This window comes from Passer montanus, unplaced genomic scaffold, assembly GCF_014805655.1.
Source record: "Passer montanus isolate IOZ18808 unplaced genomic scaffold, ASM1480565v1 scaffold41, whole genome shotgun sequence".
NCBI lineage: Eukaryota > Metazoa > Chordata > Aves > Passeriformes > Passeridae > Passer > Passer montanus.
The window spans coordinates 6837923-6853383 of NW_024368930.1; the positions used below are offsets into that span (position 1 = coordinate 6837923).

A 15461-nucleotide genomic window follows, 5' to 3' on the forward strand; every position below is an offset into this window, starting at 1 on the left:
CCCAGATATCATGTGCATTTCTTTGAAATTTACACACGTCAATCAAAGCCTTCATTTCCAAAAGAAAAAGCTGTTGCTTTCAGGAAATCCCCACTAATACTTGCCCAGTGAGTCACTGCTTAGAATTACAAGTGAACATTTAGCTAAAAGTTTTACCCTTCCATCTCATGTGGACACACACATCCAGACAATGCCTAACTTCTAGAAGACTCACATTCCAAAATTCAGCAAATTCCCTATCTTTCTAACTCACACTAACAATTGGTGCAAATTAGTTTGGACAAGCCAGTGAGTATCTACAGACAAGAACAAAATCACTCAGCCAGGAACCCAAGAAATCCCAGCACGAAACCAAACTGGGCTGATGTGGGATGGCCTGGAAAAGGAGACCAGCCCCTCATGTCTGCTCCTCCAGTGCTCAGCTGCAAACACTTTTCTGTCACCCAGCATGACAACTACCAGGCACCAGTTCCCAGTTCCTGGACAAGTTGGGACTGCTCTGAATTTTTAGCCTGGTGTGCTGCAATTATGTCTTTAAGCTTAGCAACAATAAATCCATTTTCAAGGTCCCATTCACCAGCAGGAAATATTGGGCATTAAACAAAGCTGATCTCTTTTTCCATTCCTGGTACAAGGACAGCTAATGCAAGGAGAAATGGCTTGCTAACAGTTTACAACATGATGATTTAGAGCAAGCCATGAATGGGAGCATTTTAACTTAATGTTAAACTGCAACAGTGAAATATTGTTGACATAAACAGCATCTGTTCCCAGATGACTCAGGCAGGAATCTCATCAGCTACCCCAAAGCTTCTCCCCACCAACTACTTTGTAGAGAATGATGTTTGAGTGGATAATGTCCACAAAATCCTGGAAAACAGCTGTTCTTAAATGTTTGAATTATTTCTATACCATTTGCTATATCATTACAGGAAACCAGGCTGCATAAACTCCATCTAACGTGTCTGGCCTCTGCCAGGCTTACACAAAGCACAAGTCTCAGCACACTCAGGTGTGTTACACAGGTACTTACAAATACTGTTCTTATTTGGAAAGAAAAAATCAGAATCCATCTACTGAATCACAGAATTCTCTCACTGCTTTGTACTTCTGTGTATAAATGCTCCAAACTGCGCAATTAACCTAAAAATGTTTGTATTAGCCTCTTCCTGCACACATCTTTAACCAAATCCACTCAGAATTATTCCTGTATCTTAAAACTCCAATTGAGGAATATCTCAGGAAAACTACATTTGCAGATTACCTAACAGCACTAACTCCCCTTAATTAAGGGGACATTATGTGCAAACTCAGTAAATTCTTGGAAATTCATTATTTAAAAAATGTTACTTTTGTCCTTAGAAGAAAGACTTGCCTGAAACAGATAATTACACACTCATGAGCACTTAACTGAGTAATTAAGTAGATAGTTATGAGGCAAAGTATTTAGAAAAATCCTTGAAGAGTGCTCTGTTAAGAAGGCTTAGGTAAAGGGATCTGCATCTGTCTTCTCTAATTGAAAATGTATTGCTTTCAACTTAATTATTTAAAAATTTAATTAAAAAATCAGAAAGAATGAATGCTGCAGTCCAACAAAGCCAAGCTGGGTGCTGCTTTATAGGAGCATTAGGATAAGGCTTTGATTCAGAAGCCAAGTTTCTTTTCTTCTAAATATAATATATGGTTTTGAAGAGTAGTTATATTGAGGTAATTCCAGATACTGGGATCTGCAGAACATAAGGAACAAAACAGGTGGGAGAAGATTGCCAAAGACAGGGAAAAATCCCAGTTGAACTGGAAAGCTGAAACTATCAGGAACTAACAACACACCCCGAAAGTTGCTCAAAGTAGGAGATTCCAAAAAGGTAAACATGCCCCAAGGCAAGGCATTCTGCCTAAGAATTCACAATGATCTGGACAAGATCACTGGCACATCACATGAAACTTCCCTACAGAGCTCCAAAAATGAACCAACAAACTGTAGCACCTCCACAATGTAAATCATTTGAACAGAGAATGGATTTAACTCTTCTACCACCTCTGACAAACATTTTTGCCACCATAACTGTACCTGAACCCCCCTTCTTGCCAGCTTTATTCAACACCAATTTTGTGTTTAACTCAACAGTTGTAGCTGTTATGAGGAGAACAGAACCTGTCATGAACATCAGTAGCAACCTGAGGCTTGGAGGAGAGTTCCCCATTCTTGGCTGCTCTGAAGATTTTCTCTGCACCAGTACAAACAATTCCATGATGGAGATGATCTTTTTCCACCAAAATCATTGCCCTAAAAGAACTCCAGCAGTGCACAAAATACCAATGGTACAAGAAATTTTTATGTTGAGATGGCACATGCCACCTCCCCTTCAGAAATAGCTATAAAAGTGAAAAGCTTGTCCCCAGTTCATTGTATCCACAATGGAGCTGCACTTGTTTTCTTCTATTTGAATCAGAAATGAACAGTTGAGGAGTTTTCAATGCAGCTTTTGCATGAACCTCCCCAAGAACAGTCCTGTACCTTGTTTTTTTGAAGATGATGAGTTCCAGAGATCTGTCCTTTGTTTCTTTTTCTGATTACCATTATCCACATGAATATGTACCTGAAGGAAAGTAACAAACATTTCTAGCAATGGCTGCAGAAACAAACTTGAAGTTCACCCCTCAAAAAAACCTGGCCTACATTAAGAGTAATGAATGCAATTAGTGCCACTTTTACAGTGTTATTAAGGTTATACCATTTCCTGTCTCTTTGCTATTTTGCTTCCAATATTTCATAACTAAGGAGCAAAAAAGTGCATCACCATCCAACCAGTCATTTTGGAGTCAGATGTTGGGAGCAGCTTTTCATGGGCTGACCCAAGCAGAGACCAAGACCCCAATTATTTGGGTATTTCCACCAGCATAAACCACACAAATTAAATGTAGCACGTAGAACACTATTGTGGTGGAAAGATTTGCTTCATTTGGCAACAAAAATAGTATAAAGTCTAAATGTGACATCTACAAAAAGATCTGTTCCTAAAATTCATCATAACAACACATCCCATAAATTCCAAACTTTAAACAAATTAAAACAACTTTAGGGAGGAGGTTCAGTGGTTCTGCTGCTTTTGCTTAGCACTGGGCTAAACTAAAAAGACATTACTGAAAGAACACCTTGATTCTTGTTTAATATCCAATTTCAAAATTTTCTGAAATTTCCATTCTCTGCCCTTTCATAATTTAATTTACAAATTCATTTTTAAATTGTGGTTGTCTTCAGAATCTAAATTAAATACCATTCCTTTGGTTGTTTTTTCTTTGGGTTGTGTCCTCTTTTTTCTCCCTGTAATCAACATCATGTGTTGCACTATCCACATCCTTCCAAGTCTGAGACACACGAAGCACAGACATTAAATGCTGTGAGGACAAGTGCAGCACACAAAGCCTCCCATACCTTGTAATATTTAGATACTGCCTGACGTGGCAGGAACCCTGTTGTGACTCCTTCTGGGGGATCCATGCTGAACACTGTCTGCAAAATGGAGGGAAACAGAATCACAGAATTATTTATGTTGGGAATTACCTCCAAGACGGTTGAGTCCAAGCTGTGACTGATCCCCACCTTGTCACCAGCCCAGAGCACTGAGTGCCACATCCAGGCATTCCTCCAACACCTCCAGGGATGGGAATTCCACCACACCCTGGGCAGCCCCTTCCAATGCCTGACAACCCTTTCCATGAAGAAATTCTTCCTGATGTCCAACCTGAACTTCTCTGACACTGCATGAGGTCATGTCCTCTTCTCCTGTCCCTTGTTAACTGGGAGCAGAGCCTGACCCCCACGTGGCTGCTCCCTCCTGTCAGGGAGCCGTGAGGGTGAGAAGGTCCCCCCTGAGCCTCCTCTTCTCCAGGCTGAGCCCCCTCAGCTCCCTCAGCCTCTCTGGTGCTCAGCCCCTTCCCCAGCTCTGTTCCCTTTCCTGGACATGCTCCAGCCCCTCAATGTCCTTCTTGTCATGAGGGGCTCAGAACTGGACACAGGACTTGAGGTGAGAGCTCACCATTGCCCAGCCCAGAGGGACAATGACCTCCCTGATCCTGCTGGCCACATTATCTTTGATAAATACATACAGATGCATCCTTTTGGTAAAATCCCTAATGTGTTTTTGCACTGAGAAGTGTCTGCACAAAAGTTACTGCTGCAATATCCTTAAATTTATTTCATTACTCTTGTTATCAGACAAGACAGAGAACCTTGAATAAATGTGGTTCTTCCAGGCAATTCCTGCTACCCACATTGTGCTCTCATTGTTCCAAAAACTGCAAGCCAGTATCTAAATATACTCAAATTATACAAATGATAATATCATTATTCACACTGTTCATGACTGTGGATAAACAACCACCCTAAGGAGATCAGTCACAACCAAGCATAGAAGAGCTTTTTGAGGTCCTTCAGTTTAAAATTTCATCTGTGGTTCCTCAGCTAATAACACTCTGCTTAGAAAAATAATCAAGTTGTAATCATATCTAATTATCCATATATTCAATTAGAAGCTTCTATCAGAGTTATGCTTTCCCCTCCTTTCCTGCATGTGATGTCTCATGACTACAGATGATGCTCTTTCAAACATAAGGCATCCCAGTGCAACTTCAGTGAAAACAGCTGTGATTCTCAAATATTTACAGCTCTGTTAATTTTTCTAAACAAAATTTCTCCAGACATTGATAGGAATTACCCAAGCTCATAAGAGTATCAGCTAGTTACAAGATGTTCTCCAGCAATTAAAAAAAAAAGCACAGTTCCTGGAAATATTTACTCCTGAAAAACAGCCAAAGATATGGTGTACAAAAGGCATTTTGGTAAGTGTTCTTTGAAAAGGAAGAAAAAATTACTATTAATTAAAACAAGCTGGTGATAAATTAAGACCCAAGGCTCTGCAAGAAGCAAACACTGTTTACCCAACAAAAACTCTGTCCATGTCCCATCTATCTCAAGATGGCAAACCTTCCCTGGCAGATCCTTTGCAGGCACTGTCCACGTGCATGTGCTCAGGGCAGAAAAGGGATCTGAGCTTTCTCCTCCAAAGACAAATCTGCTTTTCTCTATCCACAGCCCAAAAGAGCACACACAATTATTCCCAGTCTTGGACAACAGCCTGGGATCAGGGGACCTGGTTTCTACTTCTGAATTTTCTCATCTCTCAGCTTTGAAACCCTGAGGAACCAATTTAAGTTAGGCTCACCCGGCCTTCCTCAGAACAGCAACATCTCCCAGTACAAACCATTTGGTACCAGTGAACATAAATCACTACTGCTACACTGGAACACACATGAAGGTTTTGTTTAACCACTGCTATTAAAATGAAATCCTGTGAATGCCACTGTGAATGCACCCTCACAAACGCCCATGCATTCAGAGTTCAGTGCTGCAAACCTGCCAGGACTATTCAAAACACTCCCAGGTGACTTGTCTGATCATACAGGTCTGCAAGGTTTGAATAAAGTTTTCATTTTCAGTTTTAAACAGGGTGTTAATCTCTGGTGCCCTTTTGCACACATAGATCAGACCACTGGCCCACTGCACCTCTGAAGTTTATGGGACTTGGGATCTTCATAAGCAAAGTTTTGGAAGTACACAACAGGGAAATGACAATATTTTGTGGATACCCACAAGTGTCACCTTCAGTTCAGAAAATATTTTTGCTTTAGACATCTCATAAGTTAATAATTAAATGAAAAAAATAATGTTAAATTATCTTTAGTTAGCTCTTTTCCTTAGCCTTTCTTGTTATTTCATTAGATGATCTCATATTCTCAAACACTGCTGCAAACAAGTTCAATGACCCAGCTCCACCTGGTGGATGCTAAGCCCAGGCAAAATTTAAATCCAGCATCTCCAAAAAGGGAGACCAGAACTACAAAAGAACAGCCTGGGTAAAAATCAGATTAATCCATCCCATCAGGCAGCAGCTTTTTCCTCAAAAATGGCAAACTTGCACCATTGCACATCCCAGCAAGAATAAAATTGATCCAATATCTTTCCACATATTTTAAACCAACTCTTCTATCCTTCAGATATGTATAGAAGCAGCATTAAATATTTACCTGGATAATATCTGAGACCTTATGCAATCCAGATGTATTGACAAATATCCCAGTACCTGGAGAAAGCAACACAAGACTACTCTTAAAACATAAATATACACCCTCTGGGTATAGCCACACCTTATCTGAACAGCTCAACACTCTGAATATGACTTGAAAATATTTTCAGAAACAAATAATTTATTTCAAGTTTTTCATCATTACTCAAGACGCAAAGAGAATATAAAAATGGCATTCCATGTCTGACACATTGGGAAGCTGTCAGAAAATTAAATACACTTCTTAATGATCCTCTTCATCTTAAAAATGGGAAAGGAGTTATTAAAGCAGCAATTAGAGGAGCAGTTAACATATGAAATACACTGATGGTGGGGATTTTGCAGCAGAAATTATCAACAGATGCACTTGTCAGGCCAGAATGCAAATGGCCTAAAAGGAGAAAGGTGCTGGGCAAAGAAAAAAGGAAAGGTGGATGTGTTGTTCAAGGATGCCCTTGCAGAACTGACAGTCTGTATTCTACTCCCTTCAATGTTTTTTCTGAAGAGTCTGCTGGTAAGTGCTAAATAATTTTCTTAACATTTGTAGAAGTTGAAACATTTTCTTTATAGAAGAGCAAGTTAAGAATAAGATGCTGACAGACATTAGAACAGAAGCTTGTTAAATCAAGGGGAAAAAAATTACACTATTCTCTACATTCCTGTTTTTTAACTCCACGACCAAGGAAGAACTCAAGACATGAAAAGTACCACCAGCAAAACGTCAGCAAACTTCACACCACAATCCATGTGGTTTTGGAGAAAAACTGTGTCTGTGCAAAAGTCCTCTGTGTGCATGGATGGACCCAAACACAGGTACACACTCCTGTTTTGACATAAGGTGGTTCTCAGCATCAGTTCAGTTACATGAACAGACATAAAATATGTTTCCCAGCAGAGGACCCTGCATATCTTAATAAAAGGACACAGGTCTTTAAGGTCAGATTTTAGCTTATAGAGGCTTTCTCATTTGATTGTCTCCCTTAACAACACAAATTTCCAGTTCCTTACACTAAAGAGGAAAGTCTGAGTAAAAAAGTTTAAAAATTCATGCACTTACGGCCTGAAAGAAACTGTAAAATCTGCTCCAGTGACTCCAAGAGGGAGCATTTGGTCTGCAGTGTTATTTGGGCCTGTGCAAACAGATCAAAGATGTAGCTGCAATTTACAAAAAAGAAAAAAAAAAGCAGAAATGGGTAAACACTATAAAGAATCAAATAGGCACAAATAATGTTACTCTTTCAGAACAACAATTTCACTATCATGTAGTAAAACATGTTTCTGTCTCCATGAGAATGAAAAATTTCCAAAAATAAAATTAAGTACTTGCTTATAAAGACAGTGCACGATACTGCCATGGCAGAAAGCACACAGACCACACAATTCCCTTTTTCCATCATTCCTCTCCAACATACAATCCATTACTAACTTAGAAGAAGATTGGCATGCAATTTCCATGATTTTTTTTTTACCATGTACAACAGGCACCAGTTTAATAATGGACTTCTAGAGCTCAGAGGTACCTCAGACACATCACTGGAGCACTGGTACCTCTGCTTAAATCACGACACAAAATTGAAAGAAGCACAGCTTCTTCCAGCTCAGGAAACCCAAGCAAAGTATTTTCCACTCTTGAAATACTAAAACAGGGAGTTCCTCCAAAAATAATGATTACTACAGATAGGGGATTTCAGGAAAACCAAAACCTTGCATAAATACTATTCCCAGAAACGAGAATAGAGCTATAACCCAAACAGCTGCCCCAGCTCCAATTTGCTGTTCTTTTTAACATTTAAACACACTAATGAGAAGAAAATTACCTTCCCTCTTTGGTGACTCCATTACCATTTGCTGGCAGCTCCACTGCATCAATAGCACTTTCAAGCTGAAGAAGAATTTCTTTAGGAAAATTAAGAGGAAAAAGTTAGGGTGCACAGCAAGTCATGTCTGGGACACATCTAAGTCACTTTTTCAAATGTACTTTATTACAAAGGCTGTTACAAAAGACAGCAGCCCAGCTGTTCTCTCAACTCTGTAAACAAACCAAAATGATCAAAACCAATTTCCTGGATACCACCTTTAAATATTCATATTCAACTCCAAGAACTTCCATGACTCAATTCCTAATGAAGAAGAAGTCAGCAGCTAAATGTTAAACTCTTTACAGACAGGGAAAGTTGTTCTTGGAAATGCTTTGTATACATGAGATATCTCAAGCTCTTGATGTGAACTTCAGGTTCTGACAGCAGAATGATGCAATTCCAGCACGCTGACAAGATTAGAAAACATGGGAACTTCTAGCAACGAAGGAAAAGACATATTCATCTGCCAAATCCCTCTTCTTGGAAAAAAACTAACATTCCAAAAAGTTCTTGGGAAAAGCCAGATAAAACTGAAGTGTCAATGAATGTCTCAGTTATAAGTAATGTATAGCAATGCTACATGAGCTTGATTTGTAATTGCTGACCTTTTCAAACTGTTTCAACAACAATTTTCAACACCACAAAAATTACACTTACTCTTGATCTTTGCTATATCTTCCAGTTCCATGTTCAGTCCTGTTGAAAAAAAGTGAAGACTTCAAAGAGGTTGTTTCACATCTATTTCATTCCCAGTTTCTTTATGCCTTTCCAGAAATTATGGCTATGAATGTTAGAATTGTGTCCATGGAAAGATATTTTTTGTGTTCCCCTCACTGTTCCATAGCCTCTCATGTCACACTGGTTTGATCAAATCTTCCAGTGTCTGGCAACAATCACTAATTAACAACAGTTTACATACTAGCAAGAGTGTAAATTACCCAGAAACTTTCCCTAAAAGTTATTTTCCAGTTCTTGGTAGTGATACTTTATAATTCCAGAGAGACAGTGATGTGTCACTGTTAACACACCTGAACTGGCCAACTCCATGTTGAATTCAGCATTGATTTCATTCTGTTGAACCACCTTGGCTTGCTCCTCCAGGACAATATTTATTGCATCCATTGCTGAAGCCAGATCATAGGGAGTCAAGTCAAAAGAAGAGGACTCCTCACACAACTTCTCCTAAAATAGAAGGAATGGAAGAATTATTCTGACCACTCTGTGTGCTGTTTATTCAGGCACCTTCAGACATGATGAAGTCCAGACAACCAGGCCTGATCTTATTTTTGATCTCCAGCTCAGGCCAGAAGATATTTTATAAACACCTGAAGACTTTGACTATTAATAAACATAATTCTTTCTGAAATGTAGAACAGATTTTTCCTCTTCCACATCATCAACATTCTAGAGAGTACAGACAGTAATTGCCTGATGTTCAAGCAGGAAATTCTTTTACTTAGACAATTGGTTTGTTCTTCAAAAAAGCTATTTCTCTACTTTCTGTTTTAAAAGTAGTAATGGCTTAAACACTCAGGATTAGTAAGTTTGACAAAACTTTCTCTGACTTTGAAAATTAAATCACATATTGCTTTGCAAGAAATTTTCTTTCACAAAAAGATTCATTTCCCTGATGATAAAATATAAGGCCTAACCTAGACAAATATTTGACTGTAATAGCTATGAAGAAATAAGTTATAAAGAAAACAAGTGCTGAGCGAGCTGCATGCGTAAGCAATCTAATCAGAAAGAAATTAATTTTATTTCAGGGTAATAACTAAATTTCCACATATTAATTTGGAAGAGACAGCACCATCAGATAACTATTGCAAAAGGAGAAGCTATTCTGGCTAATTGCTGCATGCAGGCATCAATTAATACTTGCACACTACAAAGGGAAAAATAAATCCAAGCCCCAAACAACCATGACAGGATTTCCACACATTTTTTCAGCAGAAAGATGTTCTGATGAAAGGAACAAAGCCTGGATGCAGCAATGCAAGGCTCTCCAGTGAAACAGAGCAGACCCGGTGGCTGTTTACTGAAAGGACACCAGGCACTCAGACAATAAAACCACAGCTGTTCAGCAGAAATCCCACTGGGAGACTGTGTCTTCATGTGGCAGAGAAAGGGACATATTTCAAATGTTCCTTTGCATTTCATCATTTAGGAAAAGAGCTGCAGTTTCAAGCCAGCTAAAAGGAAGAACTCCTAAGGCAGCATTATTTATTTTTTTCTTGTTTTCCTCTATGAGTGAGGACTTGGAAATATTACAAGAGTCCTGTTTGCCATCTACTGCACTTGGCAGAGCTGATGCAGCTGAGCTTCAAGAGTGGGTCTTCCATGATTTCTTACACAATGTTTTCTTAGAAGTCTCCAAGAAAAGAAGCACCTCATAAATCTGGAAATGTACCCTTTAGAAAGAAACCATCACCTCGTAAAAAAAAAAAAATCAGCAGTGTCAAAGGACTGTTAATTCAACTACAAAAATTTAACTGTCACAGAAACAAGAAATGTTCATGAAAATGAATATTAGCAACATTCACCTGAGTACAGATTTTATAGGCTGTTGGTAATAGGATGGTGTCTGTTTTACTCTTTGGGTGCAGATTGAAAATGGTAACAGACCAAAACAACTCACCACATTGTGAGCTTCATCGAGTATCACCACAGTCCCCTTCAGGTCCAAGTTGTGGGATTTCCTGCTCTAAAGACAAAATCAGAACAAGGACATGGACAAAAAGGCCACTGAAAAATTTGGATTTGATTGGCTGAGAAAGTGGATGATGAGATACTTTTTGGGTTTTCATGTATTTTGAAGCTGGGTTGGTTTTTTCCTTTGCAAAACCAGCAAGTAATGGCAGTGGCTGCCTGCTGCAGAAACCACAGAATCACTTTCTCTGGAAATGAAAGTGCTAAAATGTATCATGTAAATGTTTACAGAGGTTACAGTTTGTAATAAAAAAACCAAACCCCAGGTGTGCCATACTGGGATTAGTTCAACTAATTTAAGAAAGTTTATCTATTAATTTGAGTCACTTGGAGTCTCTATGGCAAAAGAGATCTGGGAGAAGTGGGGTGTGAAGCAGAGGATTTGCCTCATATTTACAATTTGATGCTTGTGTTGCCTTTGCAAGTGGATATCCTGGACACACCCCCTCCAGTACCACATCACTTCATTTCACAATGCTTCTCTGCTTATAGGGCTTAAGGGATCTTTTTAATTTATTTTTTAATTTATTAAACTTTCAGTCTTCCTGCAGCAGTGGGGTGCAATCTGGCTTTTACTATAATTCATTAATTACTCCAAGTTGCATGAAGATGTCAGCACATTTGTTTCCTCAACAGAGATTTCAAAGGTTTCACTTCCTATCCATAAAATACAAACAGCTTATTACAACTGTTTGTACACAAAACCAGAAATTATTTCCAAGTTTCTACTGAAAGCTTCCTTATTCTGAAAATCATGCAACAGCTGCAGAAACAAAAACACCTCAGATTGCATGCAAAAATACTGCACAGTGTGTGACTAAAAATTTGTGTCCAGGAAGTGAAATTCAGCTAAAAATGGCACTACATTCTGCAAAGCTAATTCTACAAATATAGAAAAATCTCAAACTTTCTTTTTTCTTTTTTTTTAATAAGAAAGAATTTGCAGAGAAAACCCCTAAATGGTATCCTCTATGGTCCTGAACTATGGTCAGTTTTGAATCATACATAATGCATCCACTTGCCAGGCATCACTCTTCATTCTTTATCCACTAAAAGCCAATGTTAGACAATCAGAAAAACAACAGTATTTAAAACAAAATTATATGTTACCTTTGAGTCCAGTAAATAGTTGTAAGGCATAAAAATAATGTCTGCTTGTTGCTTCAGGCTTCGAGAGAGATAATAAGGACAAGATCTGTTTAAAAAAACCAAAACAGTACAGTAAAATGCTTGCAGAAATATTAAAAGGGCATTCAACATTGATGTACTCTGATACACAAATGGATTAATAAAAGTGAACAGAGGAACAATTCCCATTATTTTCACAAGTCAGGGGGAGGAAGGAGGAAGCACTCACCTGTGCTTGTTTCCATTTTTAACCAAGTCTTCAATATCCATGATTGACTCAATGAGTTCTTTCTCTGTACTCTTTTCTGTAAAAGATGACATTAAAACCACCAGTTTAGGTGAAGGCATCACACAAAGATTTGTTGTTACCCTGATCATCAAACTCATCCACTAATATCTCATTCTTGAAACACAGTAACACAGAAAAACACAGGTGGATTTTGCCAACTCTTCCAAGCCTCTCCACCTGCCTAGCAAACCCCTCCCTCTTCAAAAACCAGGGCTTTGCTTCCAAGGGGAAGTGAGGGTGAGCCACACTCACCTTCCACGTTGTTATAGAAATGACAAGCACGAGCCATCACTTTCATTCTGCACATGTAGATCTGTAAAACAAAGCCTATTTCAGCCCAGAGTAGCACAGCTTGTCAGGCCCTGAAAGCAGGTTAAGGAGTGAAATCAGCTCTAACACCAGCTAATGAATAAATGCTAATCACAGTTCTTCAGCTTTGAAACCACATGCCCTGCTCACCTTGCAAGTTAGTCTCTTTTTTGTGCAGCACAGAACATTCACATGCTCAAGAAAAATGTGTTATGTTTTACCATTAATACTTTTCAAAACAGTAATCTTTGATATTGTAAAAATAACAGCTAAATCAATAACTGAAGCAATGTTTTGAAATTATTACTGCTCTTGGCAAACACATAAATAGCAGATCAGAAACTACAAATTATTAACTGTCATGTTCTACACAGTGATATCTTTCTCTGGATAGAAAATGTCACCAGAGACTCAGAATTACATTTTGCACTCACATAACTGGAAACTAAACATCCCTAAAAAGACATTTACAACTACTGTGTTTCCCTGCAGCCTCTCGTAGTTAAACAATGTCAGAGTGAAGAATGACACAGAAATGACACAAAAGCCTCCATGTTCTCCCTGAGCATCCTCTCCAGGCTCTGATCTCACCTGCATGTGGTTGCCCTCCTGTCGCTTCACTTCAGGATTGATGCAGAGCTGCTCCCTGGACCCCAGCACACAAACCTTTGGCCTGGAGACACAAAACTGACATTAAAAATAAGGCAAGAAAGAACAGAGTTGTACGTGCTTAGATTCAATATCTCCAAAGTGAAAGACTCAGGAGAAAGAGATGAGCCCAAAGCAAGGGTCGGAGCCAGAACAAGTCCATTAGTCTGTCTGTGTTACTGGACTTTGAGGCACTGCATCTCTGCTGCCAGCAGTGGCTGTTAATAAGCAGCAGCAGCTCACAGCAAGAAGTCACAAGCAGCAATTTGCACCATCCACCACAAAATCTGGGTTCTGTTATGACAGCTCAGCCCAGGCAGCTGGGGCCTGTCATCCATTGCAAGTTTTTCCCGGTTGGTTGTGATGTTCAGAGCAAGGTTAGGACAGAACTGGTTCACTGCAAACATTCACCATGGTTTGGGCTTTTTTGCTTATTACTAAGTTGTATCCTTCCAAGAACTACATAAACAATTGACTATGCCTGTCCAAAGAGCTCAGCCACACACTGGCATGTAGACAGCTGAAAACTGTGACAGGAAAACTGTCACTGGTGCAACAGGACCACGAAGTTCTTCATAGATTTACATCAGCCTAAGGAGTTCAACTTGGTAATGGCTTCCCACTGCCTTAAAGATGCCCCCAGAAATATATAAAGAGGGAAAATTAAAAAAGGTAATTTTATAAGTTAATGTGTAAAATAAAAAACCAAAACCAGACTAAATTCCGAAAATTCTGTGACTGAAGGAGTGAAGCTGTGAAGTATTAAAATAAACCAAACCCATCAATAAAGAAAACCAGATTCTAAACATGCACATTAAAGGATCTACATTTCTCTGGATATCATCTTTTATGCATTCATCCACAGAATTTCAAACAATAACTACACTAGAGGGGTTTCCTCTACCTTTTCTTTGAATAAGGACACTACCCTAAATTATACTCACCTGTACACTGTGTTCTTTAGCTCATTAATGACCTGTGTAAGCTGGGAGTGAGTCCTGGAGGCATAAATTATTTTGGGAATGTCAGTGTAATAAGCTGCCAAATAGAAAGAGAAAAAAAAAAGGCAGAAAGACATTATAAGCATAGAAAGGAGAACTAGGGATATTCTTAGCCTCCTTCCCCAGCTGGTACTATGGTAACAGTTTGTCTTGTAGAGACAGCAGGAAATGCTGTCATCTAACTATTCACATACATAAAATGAGCTAAATGATTTTCTAAGAAACTAAAGAACTAAATGAGCTCCAAAAAAAATTCAAACTACATAAAACACCTTGAAAATGTACAAAATGGTGAAACTGTGCTCCAGCTGCTCAACAACAGCTCTGCAACTTGTATAATTGTATATTTATTACAAAAGATGGATAAAGGCACGTGCTGACTACCATCCCTGAGCACAGAGGTGGTGGCACTCACTTGGGACATCTCCATCTGTGGCAGCAGTGCCCCAGGAGGACACAGGTCTGTCAGGAAAGAGCTCCACGCCGTTCATGCGCTGCGCGATTTTCCGGGCTGAGATGGTGTCCTTGAAGTGCTCCCGCCAGGCCAGGGTGGAGCACAGCAGGCACAGGGTCTTCCCTGTGCCTGTGGGGCTCTCCAAAATGCCATTTACCTTCTTTGGTGGAGAGAAATAAGAGAGGGATTTAAGGGTTCAGTAGGACAGGTCTTGGTGCAGCACTACGTGTTCTCCGCCAAGGAGCAAACAGCAGCTGGCAGCCCCACCAAGGAACACCCACACTCGAGGTCTAATCAACTGTAGAACCCTCTAATTATCTTAATGAGGTTCAATCAAAAACCCGGAGCCAGCCATCAGATTTATTTAGCACAGGAATTCAAGTTTCCACTCTTAGAGCCATTGAAGTGTGTCACATTACAGCATAAAATTACTGGGAAAAAACTATTTTATTATTTTGACATTCATTCTTTAAAATTATCCTCTCACACAGCAAATGGAAAAGTATACAAATAGCCAAAATATTAACAAGACAAGACCAAATCCCCCCTAGGAGGAAAGGCTGAGACAATTGGGATTGTTCAGCCTGGAGAACAGAAGACTCCAAGGTGACCTAATTGGGACCTTCCAGTTTCTGAAGGGGGCCACAAGAAACATGGAAAGGGACTTTTTACAAGGACCTGTAGTAACAGGACAAGGAAGAATGGATTCCTACTGAAAGAGATTAGGTTAATATTGGAGAATAAGAAGAAATTGTTCCCTGTAAGATGGAGAGGCTCTGGCACAGGGTGCCCAGAGAAGCTGCCCCATCCCTGGAAGTGTCCAAGGCCAGGTTGGATGGGGTTTGGAGCAGCCTGGGAGAGTGGAAGGTGTCCCTGCCCATTGGAGGGGGTTGGAACAAGGTGAATTTTAATGTCCCTTCCAACACAAACCATTCATGA

At 39.4% G+C, this 15461-nt stretch overlaps 1 protein-coding gene across 3 annotated transcripts in view; it reads right to left on the minus strand.

The window, feature by feature from the left end:
* The window catches only part of RTEL1 (regulator of telomere elongation helicase 1), a 46915-nt gene that overhangs the window by 29629 nt on the left and 1825 nt on the right, over nt 1-15461 (minus strand). For all 3 annotated transcript variants that reach the window (XM_039719467.1, XM_039719469.1, XM_039719468.1), the window contains exons 3-16: nt 14484-14682; nt 14012-14105; nt 13011-13092; nt 12363-12423; nt 12051-12126; nt 11804-11888; nt 10623-10688; nt 9013-9166; nt 8642-8680; nt 7943-8021; nt 7183-7280; nt 6088-6143; nt 3437-3514; nt 2519-2600 (exon numbers count right to left, since the gene is read on the minus strand). In XM_039719467.1, coding sequence (XP_039575401.1) covers nt 2519-2600; nt 3437-3514; nt 6088-6143; nt 7183-7280; nt 7943-8021; nt 8642-8680; nt 9013-9166; nt 10623-10688; nt 11804-11888; nt 12051-12126; nt 12363-12423; nt 13011-13092; nt 14012-14105; nt 14484-14682 — 1249 coding nt within the window. The remainder of the gene's footprint in view (nt 1-2518; nt 2601-3436; nt 3515-6087; nt 6144-7182; nt 7281-7942; nt 8022-8641; nt 8681-9012; nt 9167-10622; nt 10689-11803; nt 11889-12050; nt 12127-12362; nt 12424-13010; nt 13093-14011; nt 14106-14483; nt 14683-15461) is intronic.